Source organism: Mustela erminea, chromosome 4 (genome assembly GCF_009829155.1).
Source record: "Mustela erminea isolate mMusErm1 chromosome 4, mMusErm1.Pri, whole genome shotgun sequence".
Classification (NCBI taxonomy): Eukaryota; Metazoa; Chordata; class Mammalia; order Carnivora; family Mustelidae; genus Mustela; species Mustela erminea.
Window position 1 is genome coordinate 77,508,231 of NC_045617.1, and position 25,136 is coordinate 77,533,366.

Genomic DNA, 25,136 nt, shown 5'->3' on the forward strand with positions numbered 1-25,136 from the left:
TAAGAATGGCTCATATTCTTAAAATTAGGTTATAAATACATGTGGGAAGCCTCCAAGAAGAAATAAAGGGGAAGGCAATGCTGATACATGAGCTTCCAGTAAACAAATCCCAAAACAGGAGCTAAATAACAAAGGAAACATCTTACAAGGAGAACCCTGAGCTGCATAAAAAATGTAGCCTTAATTCAAACAAATAAACTATGGTATTCAGGATAATGAAGGAAAAAAACAAAAACACAAAACTACTTCAGCAGGGATTGTGACCTATTCTAAAAATAGATGGACTTACTTTAAAGTCAGTGATGACTAGAGAAAATCAAAACTGGAAAGCAGAAAATTACAAATCATAACAGAATTTCTAGGAGCTCTCCGTGGTGCTGCTCACGTCAGCCTAAGCCTCCTCTGATGTTTCCATGCAGCACAGCTGTCTCCTTAGCTCTACTTTGGGCTAAGGTCCTTTCCAGATCTAAATATTTATAAAACTAGAAAACAGCCTCTTATAATTGCCCCAATCAGAGTGCTTTGACTCTTCTTTTACTAGCTTAATTACATATCTCAGTTTAGCACCTAGCAGTAACTCATTAGACTACCTGGTTTGAGACAGCAGTCCTCAGTTACCACTAAGTGTAGTTTTTACCAGCTCTGTAGCAATCCATTGTTGTCCTATGTGGAGTAGAAAGTGCTTTTCTTAGCCATATTAGCAGAGATAATGGGATGTCCAGAGGCATCTCTTCGAGATCTTCTTTAGAAACCAGTTAATAAAGTTGTCTATCTGCCTGAATCACTATAGGGCAGCAAATAAATCTGGTTTTCTGAGCTTTAGAGTCTTAAGTTCTGTGGGTCTACACTTATTTGTGGTTTTCTGAGCTTCAGAGTCTTAGGTAGGGTAGGTCTATACTTATTTGCATATTTAAAATAAAAAAGGAAAAGTGTGAGTCCATCCCTTAGAATTTTGATTTTGGAAATAAATATATTCAGTATTTCACCCCAGAAAAATATATACCTGGGAATTTAGATTAAAAACATAATAATAACAAAACTATAACCATACAAAGAATAATAATTTCTCTCTAGACCCATATGTTCATAAACTATATAATGATTGGCTTTAAGGCATTAAGGAACTTCTAAGTCAATACAGTAGCTCAATGTCCTCACCTCCCTCTACAAATTAAATGACAGTAAGCAGCACAAATAATAATAAATTTATAGTAAATTTACAAAAGCATTGTGGAAGAAGCAAAGTAGCATTAATAAATCATATATTTGATGAAATTTTAAAATATGAAAAATACATGTAGCTTTGACCTCCATGTCTAAGAAGATGGGGTACTCATACTTTCTCTTATTTTTCCCATTAGGTATAACTTTAAAAACTGAGCATTAGATATAAAACAAACATAAGAAGACTAGGAAAGTTGAAAGCACACCAGCTAGAAAACTTAGGATCCAAAGAATGACCAAGTACCCTGGGTTTGATTTTGCCTCATGTATCTCAAACTTAGAGCTCAGAAAACTGACAACTGGAAATTTCAGTGGGCATAAACAAAACTAAACAAAACAAAGCCCTAACAAAAATTTGCTCTCATTGGGCAAAGGACCAGGAAAGGTGCATACTCACAACATACAAAATTTTTAGGTAATAACTACTCTACTGCAGCCATACACCACATTGGGAGGGGGGAAAAAAGAAAAGACAAGAACCCACACCAACAAAGATGAGAGGGAAGTCTAGAATGACACCTTTTCTAGCCTTGTATGGGGCACCCTGCCCCCTCCCACTGTGGTGGTCAGAGAGGAGTGAGGGAACAGTCAAGACTTTTATTCTCTACTATATCATCGTTAATGCCCAGTTGTGAGACTGTACAGTATTTTTATAAGACATTACTATGAGGGAAACAGATTTTTCTGTACTACTTCTTACAACTGCACATGAATCCTTGATGATCTCAAAATAAAATTTAAAAGTTTAATAAATACAAGTGATCATAAAACATTATGATATACAAAGGATTAAGATGACAGATACAAAGTTCATTCTATAGGAATATGAGAAAAGGGATCAGAGAAAATTGCAGAATAATGAATAAAAATCTTTCTTTTTCCAACTGAAAGAATAATTAAAATGTTTCATTATAGTCTGGTACACACATAGAAGATCTGCTTCTAAGCATGTGCTTGCAAATGCCAAAGATGAAGAAAGATACTAAAATCTTTAACAAAGTATAAATGCCTTCAAAACAACAAGGATTTATCTGAAGTCAGGCTTAACAAAAATAATGGATGTTTAATAACTATGAAATAATGATTTCAAAGTACCAAGGGAAAATTATTTTGAATTTGAATTCGTATTTCTATATCCAGCAAAACTATCAACCAAAATGAAAATGGAATAAACACATTTAAGAGACTTCAAATATTCTGACATTTTACTCCCCTGTACTCTTTCAGGTAAAACAAACAACAACAAACAAAAATTAGAAAAAATACAAAGACTTGAGGAAATGAAATCCAAGAAACAGTTAATCCAAGTAAAATTTTTAAAATTTTCTAAGATGACAGTTTGATATAGGTAAAAATCATAACATGAAATAAAGAGCTCCTAGAATACCTTCAAGAGGAATGTGGCTCCCTAACTTACAACTAATGCTGGACATTGAAAGTACAGATTGAAAAACTGTGATGATGTAACTTTTACTTTATTAAGTTCTGTACTGACTAAACTTATACTGACTTCTGCATGCATTCCCTGTGTGACTGAACCATAAGTAAAACTCCAACTGGTTTTTAAAGCACTTGATAAATATTGGAGGCTGGTGGACTCTACATCCTAGTCTTACAGAGACTCTATTCTCTGTCCTTACAACCAGACTGCATAGTAGGAATCCTTCCAGTGTTTTAGAAGCTAATAATATTTTCTGGGAGTTCCTTAAGTTAAGTCACCTCATTAAAAAAGTATTCTCCTTCTCACTTTTCCAAAAAAGTCATTCTCATTTTATGAAAATTAAGTCTCAAATTCAGAGAATTTCTAACTTTAATCTAAAGCAACAATATCACTATAGTTGTCTTGGACACCTAGTCTTAAGACTATGTAGGAATTATTTAGCTTTTTATCCCTTTAAATCCAGCATGTTTGGGAAATACTCATCTTAGGAAAGTTGAACTGATTGAATCCCAGCCATGTTACCTTTGTAGAGATATATAGAAGTTAGCTAGGCAACCCCTTTATCTAGGCAAAACTAGTCAGGTACAGAGACTGCAGTCAGTACATAGAACGAATTGTAGGAAAGATGCACTTATTCCATTGTGCTTGAATGTAACAAACTTCCCTGAAACACTAATTCTCACCTCTTTCTTTCAGAAAACATAAGCAAACATAAAAAGAAAAGCTGTTTTAGAGAATCAGTTTGTGGAAGAGAATACACAATGTCCATCATTCCACTTCTTCCTGGGATCACAGCTAGACTACAGTTTTTACCTCCTTTTTAGTTATGGGTATCTACTTTACTGAGTTTTCTAGCCAACAAAATTTGAAAGAAAGCTATGTGCACTGTTTCGGGTGTGGCCTGTAAAAATACATCATGTGTGACCCTCCATATTTTTTTACCATATAGGAAAATGGAATGGAATTGAGCAAAGTGACCTTGAAAACAAGGTGGAAGAAATATGGGTCATTGACTCACCAGGAGCAGCACTTTATTGGACTTCATGGCAAGATGGCTGAGTCAAAGTACATGTTTTGGTTTGTTTGTTTTGGCAGCTATTATTATGTAACTACCTCACACTTATCCACATCTTAAAATTCAAACTAAATGGGACCCTGCAAAAATGCAGTTGATGTCAAGCTCTACAAACACACACTGTGGGGGCATCTGGTTGGTTCAGTCTGATAAGCGTCTGCCTTCAACACAGGTTGTGATCTCAGGGTCCTGGGGATCAAGCCCCACATCAGGCTCTCTGCTCAGTGGGAGCCTGCTTGTCCCCGTTTCTATGCACCTCCCCCTGCTCCAGCTCCCTCTCTCTCTCTCTCAAATAAATATATAAAACCTTTTAAAAAACACTTTTATTAATCGTGCATGAAATAGTTGTCCAGGAGCCACTCCTATTATAAGTTTATTGTAGTTTCTCCAATTGCATATGTGAAAAAAACTAAGCCATTAAAAACAGATCTTTGGAACAGTTATGATGAAGGATAAAGAGTATTTTCCTTCCAAAGCAAACTTTAGAAAATATAACAAGAGTGCTACCCATGGATGAGACAGAAGAATCAGTCACCTGAATGATTCTGGAAATATGGTACCAGAATTTTAAAATTTATGAAAACAAAAATGACACCTTAGTTTGAGATTTCAAAAATTTTTGGTTTAGATGTACCTGAGGTTATATTTATGAAGGCAAAATGACTAAACATTTGAAAAATAAGCATATCAACTTTATCAACATCTGTAGGAAAATCCGATGACATTAAGGTCCTAATCTTTTTCCAGCATTATTAAAATATGATTGACAAATATGGGGCACCTGGGTGGCTCAGTGGGTTAAAGCCTCTGACTTCAGCTCAGGTCATGATCCTGGGGTCCTTGGATCGAGCCCCTCATTGGGCTCTCTGCTCAGCAGGGAGCCTGCTTCCTCCTCTCTCTCTGCCTGCCTCTCTGCCTACCTATAATCTCTGTCAAATAAATAAAATCTTAAAAAAATATGATTGACAAATAAAAATTGTATATATTTAAGATATACAACATGTTTTGTTATACACATATATTGTAAAATCATTACCACAATCAAGCTAATTAACACATCTGCTACCTCACATAATGACTGTGTGTGTGGGGGGTGTATGGTAAAACCCCTTGAGATCAACTTTCTTTGCTAATTTCAAGAATACAGTAAATTGTCTAACAATAGTCAGACTAAGCTATACATTAGGTCCTGGATTTATTCATGTTATAACTGAGAGTTTGTACTCTTTGACTAGCATCTTCCATCTCTCTCACCTCCCAGTCCCTAATAACCACCATTCTACTCCTGTTACTATGAATTTGATTTTTTTTTTTTTTTTTTAGATTCCACATACAAGTAAGATCATGTAGTCATTTGTCTTTCTGTGCCTGGCTTATTTCATATAGCATATTTCCAGGTTCATGCTGCAAAAGGCAGGATTTCCTACTTTTATAAAGTTGAGTAGTATTCCATTGTATCAGAACTAATTCTTCGAAAGGATTAGTGGCTGTTCACATTTTGTAGTTTAGAACTGAAGAGAATGAAGAAATAAGTCCCATTGGGGGAGAAGGATATATCAAGATGCATTTGCATTCCTACTAAAAAGAATAAAAGAGAACTTGCACTTACTCATCTTTTTTGTTCTCTCGTTAAGGACATATCTAAACATAGCCAATAAAATGAAATGCAGAATGGCTTATATGGTTCGTTCAGTTTTTCATTATAGATAATTACGTTCTATCCATTTATCATAATCTCACTGACTCAGACCAAAAGATTGCTACTTGCTTTTTTCCCTTTTGTCGCTGCAATTGTTTGGTTATTTGAGGCAAATACACTCTTCTTCAGTAATGTAGCGGTATTAAGTTGTATTGATAATTACTAATACTCTAAGTCAGCAAATATGTGTTAAGTAACTCTAGAGCACCCATCTCTTCATATTTTGTCAAGGTTGACTCCTACTTCTTACAACTAGACATTTTAAACAAATTTAGCTGTTAATAAAATTATAAAATAGCAATTGTAGGGGTGCCTGAGTGGCTCAGTGGTTTAAAGCCTCTGCCTTCAGCTCAGGTCATGATCCTAGGGACCTGGGATCAAGCCCGCATTGGGATCTCTGCTCAGCAGGGAGCCTGCTTCCTCCTCTCTCTCTCTGCCTGCCTCTCTGCCTACTTGTGATCTCTGTCTGTCAAATAAATAAATAAAATCTTTTAAAAAATAGCAATGGTAATACAAGAAAAAATAGTAATATATTTATATATATACACACATTTACATGTATATATATATATATATATTACATATATACATACACAGAATTATCCTAGCCCACTATCAAAGGTTATATAATCCTTAGCCTGCTTGCTGAACTGAATATTATATATAGCTTTTACATGCCTATTGTCAGCTTTTAAAAGGACTTCAACGTCCTACTTCTGGGAACTAAACCTCTCAGCCAAACCACCACATTCTCACACCATGAAATAAAGCAACTTTAAGGGTTTCACTCATTTGTTTTAGGTTAAGTAACAACTGAAAGGAAGCACACTTAGCTCAGACAGCTATGCATGTGATGAACATAATGTCACTTTTTTTACACACTGCCCTTGTCACTGTTTCTCAATATGGTTCTGCCTGTGCATACAAGATGTGGAAATAAATGCTCCCACCTTCAGGCTGTCTGAATGAATACAGTTCATTTTTAAAAAGATGGGCATTGTTTCAGCCTTTACCCATCAATGCACCATAATGTTGTCTTAAGTTTACAAGGTAGCTTGAATGCAAGAAGTGTCTGCTACTGTCCAAAGCATTTTAACTCTGAAAACTATTGGCAGGTTAACAACCATTACAAAGAACACTGTTACAAAGCACAGAGTCCTTTTGTTTTGTTACAAATTCCTAATGCACTCCATACCTCACTGAGTTCTTTTTTGATATTCTCTCTTAACCATCACACACACACACACACACGCACACGCACACGCACACGCACAGAGGCAATTTGGAAGTTGCCAGAAACTGCAGACAGGATTTAGAGGACTGCACAAACTAATGCTGGACTGAAGTTAATGGGGCTCCTCACCCGCTAGCCTTGGACAGTGATGTTCCAAGTCATTAGCATGTGCTCTGTTTTTGGCCAGCTCCCCCTAGTAGGACTGGGCTTCTAAACAGTCAGAGCCAGAATTTGTAGCAGCAGCACTTTCTGCCTTCCACATGAATGACCAGCGCTCCCAGAGCTAGCAGATTGGTGGCTGCTCCTAACACTAGACCCTTTAGACGGAAGAAAGGACTGGCATTAAGTAGTGTGAATTGATTACATATTCTTTATTCTTTCACAAGTCCTATTTAGTAAGGGCTCTTAAAATATCTGGCACTGATTTAGGCATTTGGGGATGGCCCTTACATCTGAGTTTTATGTAGCAACTCAAAGAGCTATTCAGTTCCTTGTTACAGTCCAGCCTCCTGACAGTGAGCTGTGCCTTGACTACATTATGTACTTTTCAACAGATGGAGTTTGGGGATTCCTGTGAAATTGCGAAACAAAAGCACTGAGACACAGCAGGACAGAGCTAAGAGGGAAAAACAGATAAATATGTCCAAAGAACAATGAACAACACAGGTAGCATTAGTATTAAGTCAAAAAAAAAAAAATGACAAGAGATTCTGGTTTCATAAGAGTTTTTTTCATTGCTGAGCAGTTTAAAGAATGGTCATATTTTATGAGAAAAAAATAAAAACAAAACAACAAGGACAAGAAATATTAAAAAGAACATTGCTTCACCATAAATTTAAACTGTCTAAGTTGTTCCAGGTATTTCCAAACATTTCATGTTTTAATTGGCTTCCCAGGGCTACAAGTCACATCCACTTCATCTTGTATTGATTTTCTAAGATGATTCCTGTTACTATGACTACCCCAATCAATTAACTTCTTATAAGTAGCAAGATAATTTTCTTTCTTGTTTTTTTTTCCAGTGAAGTCTAAATAATTTATTTTCACAAAAATATCTGTTGTTACCTCTTATCTGTCAAGGAACTACATTATGTTGGTAAAAATGTTTGAGGCCTTTCATTTAAAAACGTGTTTAGAGATTTTGCACAGAGAAAGCATACAGAATTGTCTGGGACCAATATCATGACCTTATCAGTCTGGGTTGTGTTGATAAAAGTTCTCTTTGGCTATGGAAAAGTGCCTTTCACTTGGCCTTTATTACAAGGAACAGAGAGGCTGGCAATCATTCAAGGAGGATTTTCACTGGGAAGAGGAAAATCATTCTGCCACAGGCCAGCCATTGTGACTTCTTTAGTTAGTTGTACTCCCTATCTCCAAAACAAATTTCACTTGTAGTATAGCATGAGGATTTGGCATGGGGGAGCACAGTTACTTCAATCTGAGCCTACCTGCTTTTTCTTAAACACAGCCCTGGAAACAATAGAAACAAGATTCTGGAGAGACACTGGTCTTAGGAGTCAGACCAGTCAACCTGGACTCAACTCTTTGTCATCTGAGAGAATTTGGTTAAGTCTCTTAAACTCCCTGAAGTTTCATTTCCTGTCCTACAAAATGAGATCAATATAGTTACCTCCATGGTAGTATGGGGGCTCTCTAAATCTAACTTCTCCATTCTTCTAAGTCCTTTCTTCTTCTCAAGAGATTTTTCCAAAACAAAGGAGTGACCAAGTCATTTGCCTTTCCCAAACCTTCCCATGCCTGCAGGACACAGGCTAGACCATACAGAATGCCATCCTCCACCCCTTTGGAACAGTTCTCAGCCAACCTTGCTTGCCTCACCTCTTGAGGTCATTTGCCTCAATCCATTTCTTGGTCTAGCTACCTCAAAACAGATTTGTTATGTACCTCCAATGCCTTACAGCTATATGTTTGTTCAAAGCACCTCCCCAAGGTTTTCCTGTCCAAAATTTTCTTCCTATCCTTGTCCACTTAACAAACTCTCGCTCATTCTTCCAGGCCAAAGATATCCCCACAATTGCTACCTTCCCAACTGTGCCTGGAGTTTCTCCCCAAGAAAACAAAGATTAATCTGCACCAGGTGAAACAATCTCATTTTTCACTTGGCTTCCAACAGGAAAAAAAAAAATATTTTATTTGGCACCTAACATGAAAATATCTAGTTGTTACTTAACCACACAGTGAAGTTATTTTTTTTAAAAATGCAATCTGTGTACTGATAACCTAAGCACTAAAGGCAAAGTATCATGTTATTCAGATTCTCAAAGTTGATCAGCTTTAAGTCTAAGTAGTCTAAGTAGCCCCTGGAAAACCAGCACACGTGCAAAAGAAAATGCCACCTGAAAAATGAGCTCATCCACATCAATTACTTTGAGCACTGCTATCACCTGTTAGGTACAAGATGTATCATTTCTCATTTAATACTTTAAAATTGGTATAAATGAATACACTGAGATTCAGACAAGGTAAGTAATTTGTCCAAGTATTTAGTATACAGGAAGCTTATCACCAAAACTCAGCCCTATCTGCTTCTAAAGCCCATTCTGTTTTCACCCTTCCACATTCTCTCTCTATTGACCTTGCCCTTTGATCATAGGTAGGTCTTAAAAGCAATGGTCTCCCAGGTTTCAGGTGCTATCTCTAGACAGGTCACTCAAAATCCTCTTGCTTGAGAAAAAGGGGGTTGGTGTTGGTGTGTGCGTTTAGACAGAATACACAATCACTTAAAGAAGAAAAAAATGGAGCCTCTTGAAAGCACAGTTACATCATCCCATTAATAATACACATCATTAAAGTAAGTTTTCTTCCTGGTACTGGATCCAGCAAGGACCTTTCTTATTTTTATTTCAACTCCTTAGAATATTTTTTTATTTTAGCCTAAATAAATATAACATATTATAGCAAGATTACAGCACGGTATAAATTATCATTGAGTTATTAAAAATGTCCTCATCTCCTAATTCCCTTGACTGGGTTCATTGGAAGGTGTTTACTATTGGTAGTGCTGGGAGTCTTGGTGATGGTAGTAGTTGTGTCTGGCGACCTAAAATTGCATACATATCTTACTTCAAACGTTTTTTGGTCTTATGTTAATTAAAAAAAAAAAGAGTTTATTGACATTTGCATGAAGCATGGATTAATACGCAACAATGTTTCTCACAGAGCCTTTGCAAAGTCTTTGTAGAAAGGCTTTTCTTTTCCTTTGTAAACAGAGGAATAATTAGTAAAGTCAAAATGTTCCTTCAGTAGAAGACAAGCTAGGAAATCATGCATGTCTCAATGAATGGAACATTTTAAGCGCATCCTCTATTCTTATTTGGAATTACTATTTTTAAAAATCTAGATATAGACATAGACATAAGATAGACACACAGATACAGAGCATTTAAAAAATCAATCCAAACTGGAGAAAAACTAAGTTTAAAGGTTAGTAACAGGGGCCCCTGGAGGACTCAGTTGGTTAAGCATCTGCCTTCAGCTGAGGTCATGATCCCAGGGGATTGACCCCTGTGTAGGGCTCCCTGCTCCGCAGGCAGTCTGACTCTGCCTTTCGCTCTTTCTCCTCCCCATTCCGCAACCATCCTCTCCCATCCTCCTCCCCGCTCATGCTCTGTCTCTTGTCTCTTTCTCTCTCAAATAAATAAAATCTTTTTTTTTTTAAATGAGTTAAAGGTTAGTAACGTGTCAAATTTATTCCCCATAAAGAGTTTCTTTAAAAGGGGACTGAAACATTCATAAGGAATAGAAACAAGGCAGCCAGCACAGGTCGCTGCCTAAGGAGGGGATCCTTTCTCTCCCCAACACAAACACAGAGATTTAAATTGACTGTAGCTCCTATCATGCTGACACTTAGCACTTAAAGAAATTCGGATTATGGCCATAGCTAATGGGGAAGCTCCCAAACACATCCCACTTGTCAGTTCTACCTCCTGGACTGACTTATAACGTTACTATTACATGACTCCTTAAAGCATGTAAGTTGGCAAAGAGAAAGATACTGAGTCTATTCTTTTTTTTTTTTTTTTAATTTCTTTTCCGGGTTCCAGAATTCATTGTTTATGCACCACACCCAGTGATCCATGCAATATGTACCCTCCATAATAGCCACCACCAGGGTCTCCCAACCCCCCACCTGATACTGAGTCTATTCTTTTTTTTTTTTTTTTAAAGATTTTATTTATTTATTTGTCAGAGAGAGAGAGTGCACAGGCAGACAGAGTGGCAGAGGCAGAAGCAGGCTCCCTGCGGAGCAAGGAGCCTGATGCAGGACTCAATCCCAGGACACTAAGATCATGACCTGAGCGGAAGGCAACCGCTTAACCAACTGAGCCATCCAGGCATCCCCTGAGTCTATTCTTGACATAGGTTTTGTTGTTTGTTTGTTTGTTTTTCAATTTCTTACAAATAACATGAGTTCTCCAGTTCTTTTGTAGCTGAAAGCTAGTCCAACCTTCATGAAAAAAGTTGGCAGGTTAAATTAAACACACACACACACACACACACAATTGTAAAAGGCTGGATTACCATTCTGTCCTAAGTAACATGGCTGTGGTAGCAATTTTTTTTTTTCTTCACTTTACACACTGCTGACAATAGAGCAGAGTTAGGACTGATTCTACAAGATATATGCATTTCCAAAGGACTGATTCTACATGATATATGCATTTCCAAACATGCTTATCCTGTGTTCTCTCTCAGCCCATATTAACTAGCTCTATGGAGTTTTGAGTTTTTAAAAAGATACTGTTTAAGATAAGACAGGAGGAAGGCTGACTCACCCAGAGCAAGTCAGGAAACCTGCATCAGGAAAAAGCTATGCAGAGAAAAAGGACCAGGGTGCCTTATTCACTTCAGAGGTAAAATCCAAACTGTGAATTCAATTTGGTTAAGATGTCCTACTGCCTGAAGAAGTGGGCCATTTTTAGTGAGTCTTCAGCCATCAAGTTAGGGGCCTACAGACACAGTCAGAAATTACTATGGAACAGAGATCTGCATAATTTTGGCTATTCAATATAAAAAAAAATAAAATCTAGGATTCTGGTCTAATGAATGACAAAGGTATAATTAGTCATTTTAAAACAAGTGATATTTTCAGTAGTGAAAGTTACAAAAATTCACTGTTGACTTGCAAACTTCTAAAATGCATGTTGAATATACAGAAAATAAATAGCAACTAATATCGCTCAAGAGTTAACTTGCAAATTTTTAAAAGAATTTAAAATTTACTCCACAACTATTGTATGCAAAGTACCATAAAGCAAACTACAGAAAGCAGAAGGACATCCAAAAACTTAAAAAGAAATAGTCAATAGTAGGTTTATGACATGTCACTAATTAATAATTGATTTTCCATTTTACAGTTCCTAACCAGGTAAGTGTCATTCACTGGAAGAAGCGCCCTTCCACCAAAACAGAAACAAAAACCCAAATTAAGTCTAGGGAAGTAACTCAGAACAGTGATTCCAAATATTAAATATCAAAATACATATTGATTGACTGCCTTTCTAACAGTTTTTTTGGGCAACACGAAGATATTAATGATCATATCCCTACTTCAGGAGGTTAAATGGAATAGTAAAGCAAATATTGAGCTAATAATTAATATGCACAGAAAAAGAAAGAGAAACAAAACAAAAAAGTCTAAATAGCTAATAATTAAAATCCAAAACATGCTCTTTGTTCTGATTATCAAGATAAAAATCTCAGGTCTTCACCCACATTCATACTTAGATATAGTGAGGTTTGTACCCAGGAGTACAAACCCCATCTATTAAAAGGTCCACATCTTTCAACTTTTCTTCCGTAAACCTTTCCTCAATTAGTGTTTTAGTGCTGGTGCTTAAGAACTATTTTAAAAAATGTTTTTATTATGCTTTCAGTAAGACATTTTGTCATTTTAATACATCAGATAAGAGAAGGCAACCAGGAAAGACTGAGAAACCGGGTAATTTGTAAATCTTTACCTGAAGGCCTTCAATAGCCAATCGCAGCATGCTTGGTGTAAGTTTGGAGGCTTGCTTGAAGGTGAAGTTACTCCAGTCTATGATCAAAACAAATCCATTCACTTGAAGCTCAGGATCTTCAATCATGGCTTCTAAAGAAAGTAAGATGGCACGCAAAATATCCACCAGTGTGTACCTATCAGCAACAGAAATGGACGGCATTAATCTAACAACAACTTTGGTCAACACTGTAGAAAGTGTTCCGCACACTGAAAATTCCCTTTAAAATACCTCAGGAGTCTGAAAATCATTTTGTTTAGAAATCTTCTTCCAAGAGGAAATTTATTTGCTGCACTCCGGGGACATATTAGAATTTAACATGTATTCTACCAAAACAAACTAAAATGCTTTTGAAAGTACTTTGTTTCATATTGTACAATGATTTCCTTTACCTCTAGTCTTTCCTATTATTTTCTAAAATCTCACCTCAACTACCCTGAAAAGTAGGGATGGAACTTTTTGAAGCAGCAAGAATGTCCTCAGTAATACTGATATTTCACACCTTCACATCTGGAAATTTTGAGAATGGGATTCGAAGGAGTTTCACCAATAAACAAGAACACTGGGTTAAACGGCTATGGTTAAAAATGTCAGCAGATTCTAATTTCTCATATGGAGTTTATATCACAAAGATGCAATTAAAGAAAGAAGGATATGGGATAAAGTCTTTATCTTTTTCAGCCTTTCACCTTAGTACAGTGCCTGGCACCTTGTAGGAACCCAATGAATGCTAAGTTCCTGTAGAATGAAGTAGCCTAGAGCACAAAGACACTAACTGTAGAGCAAGGCAGCAGAAGGAAGAGCTGAGAAGTCGTTTGGGGGTAAATTTGTTAAAATCTGGTAACTGGGCACAGAGACCTAGATCGAAGGAAGAGTAAAAGATGACACAAAGATTTTCTAGATTCAGAGCCTGGGTCAATGGTAAAATCTTTCATTGAAGTCAATAATGCAAGAAGAGGATACAGTTGGAGGATGGCTGGAAAAGTGGAATTTGGAATAAAGCCCACTGTAGCGTTGGTGAGAAGTATGTAGTACACCCAGAAATATATATCAAGTAAACATCTCAAAAAGTAGATCCTAAACTGAGAAGAAAGCTCAAGGGGGAAAATTCCAGAGTCAACAACACACAGATCCTAAGTTCAAGTAAGTGAAGGAGGTTATGTAGTCAGAGCTGAGAAGAAAATGAAGTAGTGGTTCAAGAAGGGAATCCCAGCATTCCAAGAGGAATCACCAAATTTATGAAAATGTTAACATTTCAAGTTTTCTCCCCTCAGATAATCAGACGGAGACATCTAGGAAAGTTAGAGAAAGAAATGCTGACCTCAGGGAACAGGTGATGGGGAGGGTTGGTGGATTAGGGGTAGAAATCCATAGCATGGAGTGGAAGTGATGGGCTCACCAGGAAGAAGTAATGCCATGGTGAGAATAAACCCTAGTACCAACAACAGCAGACATCAAGAGGCAATTTGTTTTAGATAACACAGTTTAAGTATGGTTTTCCAAAACCGAGAGAAAAATTTACAGATGCATCATTATTCCCAGGGGAATATAAGGCAAATCCCATGATCAGCAATGAAGACAAGCAGGTTTGCAAAGTTTTCAAGAGCAAATTCCACCGAGTTTTAAAATTTAATATCTTCCTTCAAAAGGAGAATCAAATGGTCTTTATATAAATCATTTTGATCTCCAAATTGAAGAGAAGACACATTAAAACCTCTTAGCTAACCACACTCAAAGGGCAGGTCAAAACCACTCTTGACACTCCAGTCCTCTGTTGTCAAACATGTCATATTACCACCATTAACAGCCCGGCAGGCTCTTCATAGGCAGAACATTGTTACATGAGATCTTGCCAAGGTCTGTCAAACATCTTCCCAAGAGATGGAGGATTTTATGAATTTTATATCTTCAGGAATCCTGCCTTCATTCTTCTCTTTGAAGTTATTTTTCACTGTTTGAATCTACAAATCTGAGGCCACTACAATAAGTGTGTTCGTGTTGGAGGCTTGTCTTGCAAAGGAAGGAGCTCTACCATTGCTATTCTTCTCTTGTATGCTGGAAGAAAGCCATAAATAACAAACTAGCACATTAATGCAGCTCTCGAGTCTTGATTGTGCTTCCCAAAACAGCATTAACTAAAGCCTGCATTTGAAATCAACTTGGAGAGGATGATGCATGGCATGTAGTAAGAAGAAATAAAAACACCAGTAAGGGATTTTACAACTGGGACGCCAGACTATAGAGACCGTTGCTCTCGAAAGACAGCAGAGCTGCGATAATGCATAAATACTGTATGGAGAAGACAAGAAGGACACCTGTACCTCCTCTTTGCTACCGATACAATCAAGAGCGGGGAAGCTTGTTCTCTTGCATCTGGCCATGCTAGGATCAGGGGTGCCAATGGGCCTGGGCTGTCCTGGGGTTTACAGCATGGCGTCATCTGCAATTTGCAATCCGTGCAAAGCGCAACCTGAATCACAAACAGGTCATTTCCGTCCCATTCCCCACCCTTTTCTTTCAGCCTGACAAGGAAAAACTGGCATCTGGGCATCACATTGGACAGCCCAACAGGGAGCAATTTCCCTTTGTCACTAAATCAATCAGCCGTTATTAAATTCTTCATTAAGGCTGCCCCCGCCCCTCGGTTTTCATTAAGCCACGTTTCTCACATCTGAAGCACTTCCTATTAGAAAGGTGCTGAGGGGAAAGACAAAGGGAAAGAATTGCCTCTATTAATGCCTCAGGGTATCATTAGTGCTAAAACTGATGGACCTATCTAGGTGTTTTATATTACGGAGTGGTAATAATAATAATACCTCTATCTGTGTAATCGTTTCAGATTTCCAAGGCAATTTCAATGCATTACCTTAATCTCAAAACAAGCCCAAAGTCTCTATGCTCACTTTGTTCCCGTTATTTTGGAGATGAGGACACAGGGTGTCAGAGAATTCAAATGGTTCGCCCAGGATCACCCTGGCAGTAAAGCAGGGAGCCTGGATGAGAAGAGCCAGGTCCTCTGACACCTCAGTTCTCTGCCCTCCCCGTGCTGCAGTCTCATGGGCTGCTCTGCTTTTTCAGGTCTCCCTGGCATGTGTGTCAGAAGACAGACCTGAAGTCAATTCCAGCGTGGCCCCATGCTGAGTTCCATGACCTGCTCCAGCCTGGCCATAGCAGCAGGCTTTGGGGAAGGAAAGGCAAGAACACATCCCTATGAGTATGGATGGCAAGAGGAAAGGTCTACAAACCCTAAAGAAAACATGAACTCTGAAATATTCATCTGTCTGGCTAGTATCACTGAGCACAGAAGATTAACTGTCTGAGCCTTGATTTAGTCTTACTGCTGTGGACTATAGGTGAGTGAGAACAACTGAATCACTGAAAATGAAATATCTACAGGAATAATGTCTTTCTTTGGGGGGAAAAAATGGTAAAACAATGTGCACCTACCGCCACCAGAATAAAATAAAACAAAACAAAGTAGAACTGGGCTGGAAAAAAATGCAAACGTCAGACTGGCAACTCATTTTAGGGCAGAACACTCAAAACAAAGGTCGGCTAAGGGCAGTCTTTGTCTTTGGAGATTTATTCCAGCCACTGAACTTTCTAATTGTCTATCCTGATGTTCAGTCAAGATTTTCTAAAGGATAGACGGAATTCTTTCCCCTAGATTTGTTTTTTTTTTTTTCCTTGATTCTTGTGGGTAATTGTCTATACGCACAGAAAAAGTTTGACCAATTCACTTACTACTTGTACGGGCATGGGTAGGACATTCAACTGCCCGCGGCCTCAGCTTCCTCAGCACCAAACTGTGGATGTCGGTAGAACCTGCCTTGTAGGATTGTGATCAAGATTTAATAGATTAAGGGCGCCTGGGTGGCACAGTGGGTTAAAGCCTCTGCCTTCGGCTCAGGTCATGGTCTCAGGGTCCTGGGATCGAGTCCTGCATATCGGGCTCTCTGCTCCTCAGGGATCCTGCTTCCTCCTCTCTCTCTGCCTGCCTCTCTGCCTACTTGTGATCTCTTTCTCTCTGTCAAATAAATAAATAAATAAATAAATAAGATCTTTAAAAAAAAAGATTTAATAGATTAATGTTTGTGAAGGGCTTAGAAAAGTGCCTGGCACATCACAAATGCTATAAAAATGTGTTAAACAAATGAATAAATGGGGCGCCTGGGTGGCTCAGTGGGTTAAGCCGCTGCCTTCGGCTCAGGTCATGATCTCAGGGTCCTGGGATCGAGTCCCACATCAGGCTCTCTGCTCAGCAGGGAGCCTGCTTCCCTCTCTCTCTCTCTGCCTGCCTCTCTCTCCGTCTACTTATGATCTCTCTCTGTCAAATAAATAAATAAAATCTTAAAAAAAAAAAAAAAGAAAAAAGAAAAAAAAAAAAAAAAAAAAAAATGAATAAATGAAGTAATTAATTAATGAATTAAAATGAAACAATAGAAGTTTAAATTCAGTTAATGAAAAAGCGATGTTCTCTCTGCACAGCACTAAGGAACCCACAGGTGCCCCTTGGTTCTGAACTTCAGCACGGCCAAACAGTACCCTCATTAAGCACTTACAGTTATTTAGGGCCTTGTGTTTTTTTCTTCCCTGGGGGGTCAAATGCCCTCCGCTGGTACAAAGAATGTGCCCTCTAGTTGCCCCTGGCACCTACTAATTTCTATGTATGTAACAAATGCATACTTTTTTTTTCTAATTATTTGAACTGAGTACTGTTTGCTCAGTTTGTTACTTGTTGTTATAAAGATCTGACAGAAACGTTCCCCCCTCCCCCCAGTCAGGAGTGTTGTTTTATATGTTAGTAAAGTATATGCACCTGCTCTCAGTGATGTAAAAGAGCTCAACCTTCCCCAGAATGGATGAATTTTATTCATTCACTAAGAATACCATTAATTTACTAACCGTTGGCTTCTGTTTTTAAAATATCTTTGAACATTTCTTTTGAGGCATCCTTTCAGTGCAGTGTAGTAACCTCAAATCATTTGCTTCTCTTCAATTTTTCTAAAATTGCATGTCTAAAATATGAAAATAGCCCGGTTCAAGCCAGACCCCATGAACATCCTACTTTAAGGTTGGCACTCTTGGTCTTTGCTGTTATTTCATCATTATTTCACTAATTACTGTATAATTGCCCCAGTTTCTAGAGACCGTCCTATTTTTTTTTTTTTCCAGAGATTTGTTCCCATATTACACTAACATTTCTCAGGACAAATTTTTTGTTGTTATTCCTATTTCCATGGTATGAACCAAGGGCATAGTCTGGAATAAGCTATAGTTTCCAGAATATTTGTTAAAAGATCCTCCTTATAAGGAAGCAGAATGGACGCTCTGCCGGGACAGAAGTCCCAGGGAAGCCACACTTGCCAATTCCAGTTTTGACCAAATCTCAAAATCCACCCAAAACACAGCACAAGAAGCCTCCAGGATTTGAAGGGTAAGGATTCCTGAACTTGACACAATATGTAACACTGTAAAAAGAAACGTTGAAACATATTAAAAATAAATATAAACAAATACAAACTTTAATAAACTGAGACAAGAAATCTTCAAAAATCAGGCCTCAAAACTAGCCTATATTCTTTTGTTTGTTTGTTTGTTTGTTTTAAGATTACTGAGTATGAGTGTTTCTCCCTAATTGCCTAGTTGCCCTTGACTATTCCTAGTAATTTTTACTTTATTTAGTTTTAATTATTTTAGTGTACTTCCAGAGAAGAATGCAACTTTGTGGCTAGGATTAAAACAAATTTGTATAGTCTATGGCTGTTTTAAAATGTTAATCAGTTATCAACATAACCTTCTTTGAATTTGGAGACTGACCACATTATTTTTTTTAAGATTTTATTTATTTATTTGGCAGAGAGAAAGAGCAAGCAGGCAGAGCAGCAGGGAGGGGGAGAGGCAGGCTCCCCACTGAGCAAGGAGCCCCATGCGGGGCTCAATCCCAGGACCCTGGAATCAGGACTTGAGCTGAAGGCAGATGCCTAACCCACTGAGACACCCAGGCACCCCTGACCACAATATTTTACATATTCACAAGTCAGTCAGAACTTGCAAATATCATTATTTTCTTTTTCATGAAAAAGCCACACAATAGGAATAAACAAACCAAAATAATATGTTTTTCAGGCAAATTCTGATAAATTAGAGAATCGTGGCATGATGTTTGACCCTCCGGTCTTTACTCCTTCCAGAGCTTCAATACTATAAGTGATCACCAATGTCCATCATGATAAGCCAGACAGTGCAAGGTGGTCAGTGCTTTGGAATTGCCACTATATTAGAAATCATTTTGGTTTAGCTATATTTAATTGTTTTCTAATGGCTATTAACCATATTCTAAATAAATGCTTGTTTGATGTACAAAACAATAGAGAACTACTTTATAATTCTAATGAAGTAAAATATTACTTACCACCTACAGGCCAACTATCAGAATGCATGCCATCATTTTGTTTCAGGAGCCCAATTTACATGAATACTCACAAGAAGTATGTTCCAGTGAATTTCAACTTCTCAGATACCTCATTCCATGCTCCAGTGTCTAAACCAGGATCTACTTTAACTCCAAGCCTCCTTTTCTTAAGATAGTATAAGCTCTCCCAGCTTCACGTTACACTATCCTCACACTTTACTGCTGAAATCAGGTGGACAGTTTTGAAGGTATCTGCTGAGTCCTGAGCAGGGTACAATCATTCAGGAAGGAAATAGTATATAAGCATGGAAGACTACTGAGTCTTAATGATGTAGTGTAAAATTCAATTGTTTTTAATTTTTTGGAATTTATTCTTGTTTTCAGAAATTATGTTACACAATCTGAAAGAAATGACATAAAATTGTATGACTCTTTACCAAGGTATTGTCTGTTCAACAAAAGTAATAAATCATCTGACCCTGTTCTATCCTTGTTAGAAAAACTACAGACCACATTGAAAGTCATTCTGACATTTCAGTATTTCAATTACTTTTTATATATGTTGTTAGAAGGCAGGTACACTCTAAATAGTATTATTTTACCTTAGTCTTCTTGAAGATTCCATGTCTCCTATAAAAGCTTTGGAAATGATCCAGTTCTTTGTAACAACCTGAAACTGACCTGCACCACACTGCAGTATAAAGAGACACTATTTTATTTATAGTCACCATCTCACACACATTTACTGTTGCTAGTCTCCCGAAAAGCACAACAAACTGCCCTACAAATTTCACGTAAGAGAAAGTATACATCAGAAAACTTCCTACTTAGACTCTTTTTTTCAATACATAACTCATACCAACTCAAAAAATACCAACTAACATTAACTCTAGTTCACATGCTATTATAAATACAATAACATAAGATGGGTTTTTGTTTGTTTGTTTGTTATACAGATTAGTTATTTCTGAGATCTTTACAGAAATTTTCAGAATTCGATTAAAAAAAATCTTGCTTTTCCCTTTGGGAAGTTGGAAATAAGCGGTTTTGAAATAAAGGGGACATTTTCTTCTACCTCATTTCTGGAATTTCCCTGTGTAATCCTGGACATTCCCACCAATTGTCTTTTTAAAACAATCCTATTTCACTTTCTTAAAACAATGCTACTTAAAAAAAAAAAAAAAAAGAAGAAGAAGAAGAAGAAAAAGAAAAAGAAAATTGTTGAAAGCCAGGCAATTCACTGAACAACTCAAGGAATGTGGCCAGAATTATGATCAGATATGCAGTCTGAGACCCAGGTTGTTTGGTCTGGTAGGAGGACCATAGGACCCAACGCACAGAACAGGAGAGGCGTGGGGACCAGGAGATCTGGCATGTGGCAGATCTACCTAACAGAACAGCAGTATGGTAAACATGGAGGAAGGTGGCACAGACTCCATTAAAAGTCAAGTCAGATACCCGGAGGGTATTATGCTAAATGAAATAAGTCAGTCAGAGAAAGACAATTATCATATGATCTCACTGATATAAGGAATTTGAGAAACAAGACAGAGGATCATAGGGATAGGGAGAGAAAAATGAAACAGAACAAAACCAGAGAGGGAGATAAACCATAAGAGACTCTTAATCTCAGGAAACAAACTGAGGGTTGCTGGAGGGGAGGGATGATGGGGGGGCGGATACGGTGGCTGGTTGTTAGACATTGGGGAGGGTATGTGCTATGGTGAGCGCTGTGAATTGTGTAAGACTGATGAATCACTGACCTGTACCCCTGAAACAAATAATGCATTATATGTTAGTAAATTCTTTTTTTTAAAGTCAAATCAGATAAGAATTAAAGCTGCGGAGTGTGGAAAGGAAAGGGATTCAGTCCCAAGATAGGAAAGGGGCTGATGACAGGAAGGAACTGCCAGAGACCATCCTGAGGCTTCAGAGCTGTTCTTACGCACATATCCCAATGAGGGAAGTTATACATACAGATATATGACAGTATATATACAGATATATACTTGATATACAGAGTATATCAAGAGGATAGAGCTATTTATCTACTAGTCCTTGTTACTGGATATATGCAGATCTGAGATGAGGGGCAGGTAGGAAGAAGGAGAGAATGATTTTTTTTTTTTTTCTAAGAACACAGGAGGAATTTTAGACAAGCTCTAAATAACTCATATGCCTTCTGATCTTGACATAGGATAACTTTTTGATTATACAACAGGTATAAACAGTATTTCCAACCACAGAAGTAGAATTCACAATTTTTAGTCTATAGGTCCCGATAGAGTATTTTTACAGAACATAGCTTCTCATTTTAACTTCACATATATGAAATTTTAACATTAAGGATTTTTGTGTAGGTTTAATAAAAATATTTACATACTAATTAATAAATTATCTCCCATTGTAGATTCCCAAGGAGATAGATTTTCGTTACTAGTAACCTATCTTTTATATGAAAGAATAAGACAGACAAATAAAACAGTTTCTTTAGTAACTCTGGAGTAATCAGCTTCCCATACACATGAAAACTATAAGTGGCTTTCATCTTAATTAGGCTTATAAATCAGTATGAATATTAGTTCACTTACAAAAATAAGTGAAAAAAGTTCTGTTCTATATGTATGTCTCTCTGAATGCAATCTGCCTCTCTAATGGTATTTTTGACAGACTCTGAGATATATTTAAATATAAAATTTCCACAGCTCCCATTGAACTACTCCCTGTAGTTCAATAAACAAAATGCCAGTCTAACTGACATATGCATTACGTTCCTTCTTGAATAGTTTTGTTTTTTTCAATTTTGTTATACACAATAATTGGTTTGCATCATGACGCTACAATCAACATCTCAGGTGTGTGGGGGGGGACTTCTTAAAGAGAAATTGTGGTCAAAAGATGGCATTCCATGTGTCTTTAAACTTTGTCACCTGATAAAAAATAGAATGAGATCTTTTTAAGTAACCAAAATAAAAAATAGACTTCATTCCCCCTCAACAGCTAACTCCAGAAGTTTCTTAGTTTTATGATTCCTTAGATAGTAATGTGTCTTTATATCTACCTAAAAGAAATCAGAGTAGTTCTCAACTTAGAATTACAAGGAACAGGTAACTAAAGAATAAAAAGTTGTTAAAAATACTTACATTCTAAGATTCCAACAGAAAGCCTTAAGATCAATAAGCCTTCTCAGTAACTGTAAAATTCTTTTACAATTGTTCCAGAGATGTTTTCAACTAACCAGATGCATCAAAAGTCACCATTCACAGAACTAAAAATACACCAATGTTATAACAACCAGCTCTTCATGATTCATAGTTCTGGTAACATTTTCAAATCCCATGGAATATATTTAGCTTTGAACTTAATTGAAACTACCTTACACAAGACCCTTTCATAATTTTTTTGTGTGTTTCAGTTCAAGAAAATAATTTTGATTGCGAAAGTAGAATAGTCCCTCTCTGCATTTTTCTGTTACAATGTAGATGAAATAAGAATATAATTTCTCCTCCGTTATAAGGCAATAGAACTCAAAAAGTCTACTAACTGACATGTCTGAACATTTTCCACTTCCTTACAAAAGATGAAAAATCACATCAGACAGGAAACACATTCTTTAGATTAGTGACAGGTGTAGAACGAGCGTACCAGTCAGCCTTTATTTTCGGTGTCAGTAGGCATGCTCAGCGACAGAGGGTACAACTCTTCCTTTTCACTGAAGTGACACACATCATATTATTCCTCCATCTACACATCACCAAGCAGAAAAGTTCCCAAGCAACAGAAGTACTTGATCGCGGCTGAATGTCAGGCTAGTCTTTAAAAATAAAACCTCAGTGCTAAGGAGACAGATGATGATGATGGTGACCATGATGGCAATGGTGATGGTGATGATGATAATGAACCTAGTTTATGAATTTCGTTGGGGGAAGGAGGAAAAGTTGTCTCCCTTCTCATCCCCATTTCTCCACAGAACAGCAAACTTACTCAAGAGGTGAAAATTTAGCAGCTTTATTTAGAAGTTGAATGATTTACACTGCAGCACAAAAATAGGGCTCAGGAAGCACTTAAAGCTGCAGTAGAAACTAGGTGCTCATGAAGTAAGAGTTTCAAAGGTAGGAAGAAAAGCCTTTCTCCCACCCCTAGGATGCCCACCCGAACCTCATTTTGTTGTTCCAGTTTCTCTTTTCCCCCAGCCAAATAAACAAACACAGCAAAGCTATAAAACCATGACACTACTCAGGGTAAATTCTGGAAAATGGGAGAGTAAAAGAATCCCTAGTACAAGTTTGAATTTAAGATTTACCTGCTCTGATCCCAGTTGGCTGCAAAAAGGACTAGAATCTTCCTGCCATAGTGGTCCAGATTGGCCAGGCCCCCAGGGAAGCCATCCTTCAGTGCCTGCTTGATGCCCGGGTCAGTGGCCTTGAAGCTTTTGAACATGTCCAGGTTCTGCTGCCGGTACTCAAAGTACTGGGCCAGAAGGCGGAAGGCCTCAAAGTGATGAAACTTCCTGGCCCGCAAGAAGCGTAAGATGAAGGCATCATCTGTGCGCAGAAAGCCAATGTCCGGCCTGGTGATGACCATATCCCTCACCTCCTGGATGTCCTGGTGCAGTGTGTCTGGGTTCTCGTTGAGCTCCAAGCGAGCTTTCTCCAGGGTCTCAGGAGAGAGACCAGCTTGTAAATGAGTCATTGTTCTGCTTATTCCTGAACCTTCCGTTCCTCTTGCTGACTGTCCCACAACAAACCTGGCCTTGGCCTCCACCGGGCTCTGGCCTCTGGACCTCACTGATGCCTGCTTCCTCTTCTGTACAGGAAATTATTTGTCTTGGTGTCCAGACTAGTACCCTGTTGCTCCTGCTCTCCAGCAGCTTTTTTTCTGGGGGATATAAACTTTTCCCACCCCCTTAAAAACAATGCCTCACTTTGGTTCCCTCTTCCCTTTCCTTTAAAGAGATGTGGACCTCTGGCGGGCCCAACACTCCTTGTCTCTCCCCAATCCTAACACAACGCCCCCAAGCCCACCCAGCTCGCTTGGCACTGATCTTGGTCCTGTCCTCTTCTCTTCCAAGATGTAACAAAAACAACCCCCACGCACATCTCAGCCCCAGCTCTGTGATGCTTCTGCGGGCCCTACTGAAGGATGCGCCTGCCAGGGATAACGATGGGAATTCTGATTAATAATAAGGTGGCTCTTCAGCGCTGAGCTCCAGGGCGGGGAGAGAGCGTCTTTGCCAGGAAGAAAAAGAGAGAAAGGGGAAGGGGGGGTAGGGAAAGGAGCTTATTTTTCCTTCTGCTTATTCAAAGATGTTATTTTTTAAAAAAACATTTGTAGGATTTTGTTTAAAATGATTATGATCCAATTAGGTGGAGACTCTGCAGATAGCGCACCTTCCCTCCTCCCCTCCTAGACACACCGTGATCTCAGAAGGCACCAGAAGGGTTTTCGGTGGCGTTGGCACCAGCGTGGGCTTCCCCCTCCCCAGCCCCACCCGCAACTTCTGCCTTCCTCTAGCCCTTTATTTCAACGGAATTATCCCGGGGTGGGGAGTGCGCAGGGAGGAGGGGGCTCTCTCCCACAATATACATTGCAAATGCGAGGTTGGGGGCAGGGGAGAAGGTAGAGAAGAGGAGTGAAGAATAAAATTAAAATGTCTCTACCTTTTCTATAAAACCCCAAAGCAAGAGAGAAGAGCAGCGGGCTCCTACCAGCAAACCCGGAGGCGGGGACGCTAAGCAATGCGGCACTCCCTGGCATCCATCAGCCCCGGCTTCGGCGGCGGCGGCGGCGACAGCAGCATCAACTCCTCTCCGTGGGATGGAGCGAGCAGAGAAGAGGGGCGGCAGCTGGGACCCGGGCCCAAGACGCACTGGGGAGCAGCCGTGACCACATCGTCCGCCAGCAGCCCGCTGCCTCTCCCAGCAGGAGGGTGGGGGTGCAGAGCTAGGGCCACCGGCGTCCCAGGTCCTCGCCTGGCCCTGCCATTCGCGTCCCCAGGAGAGCAGAAGGGAGGGAGCGGGGTTCGAAT

The 25,136-nt window shown here is 38.6% G+C and overlaps 1 protein-coding gene across 2 annotated transcripts in view; it reads right to left on the minus strand.

The window, feature by feature from the left end:
* The window catches only part of CLVS2 (clavesin 2), an 83,004-nt gene extending 58,073 nt beyond the window's left edge, over window positions 1–24,931 (minus strand). For both annotated transcript variants that reach the window (XM_032339657.1, XM_032339656.1), the window contains exons 1-3: window positions 24,817–24,931; window positions 23,412–24,336; window positions 12,655–12,829 (exon numbers count right to left, since the gene is read on the minus strand). In XM_032339657.1, the coding sequence (XP_032195548.1) occupies window positions 12,655–12,829; window positions 23,412–23,800 (564 nt within the window). In that variant the 5' untranslated portion in view covers window positions 23,801–24,336; window positions 24,817–24,931. The remainder of the gene's footprint in view (window positions 1–12,654; window positions 12,830–23,411; window positions 24,337–24,816) is intronic.
* Between the last annotated feature and the right edge of the window lie 205 nt (window positions 24,932–25,136).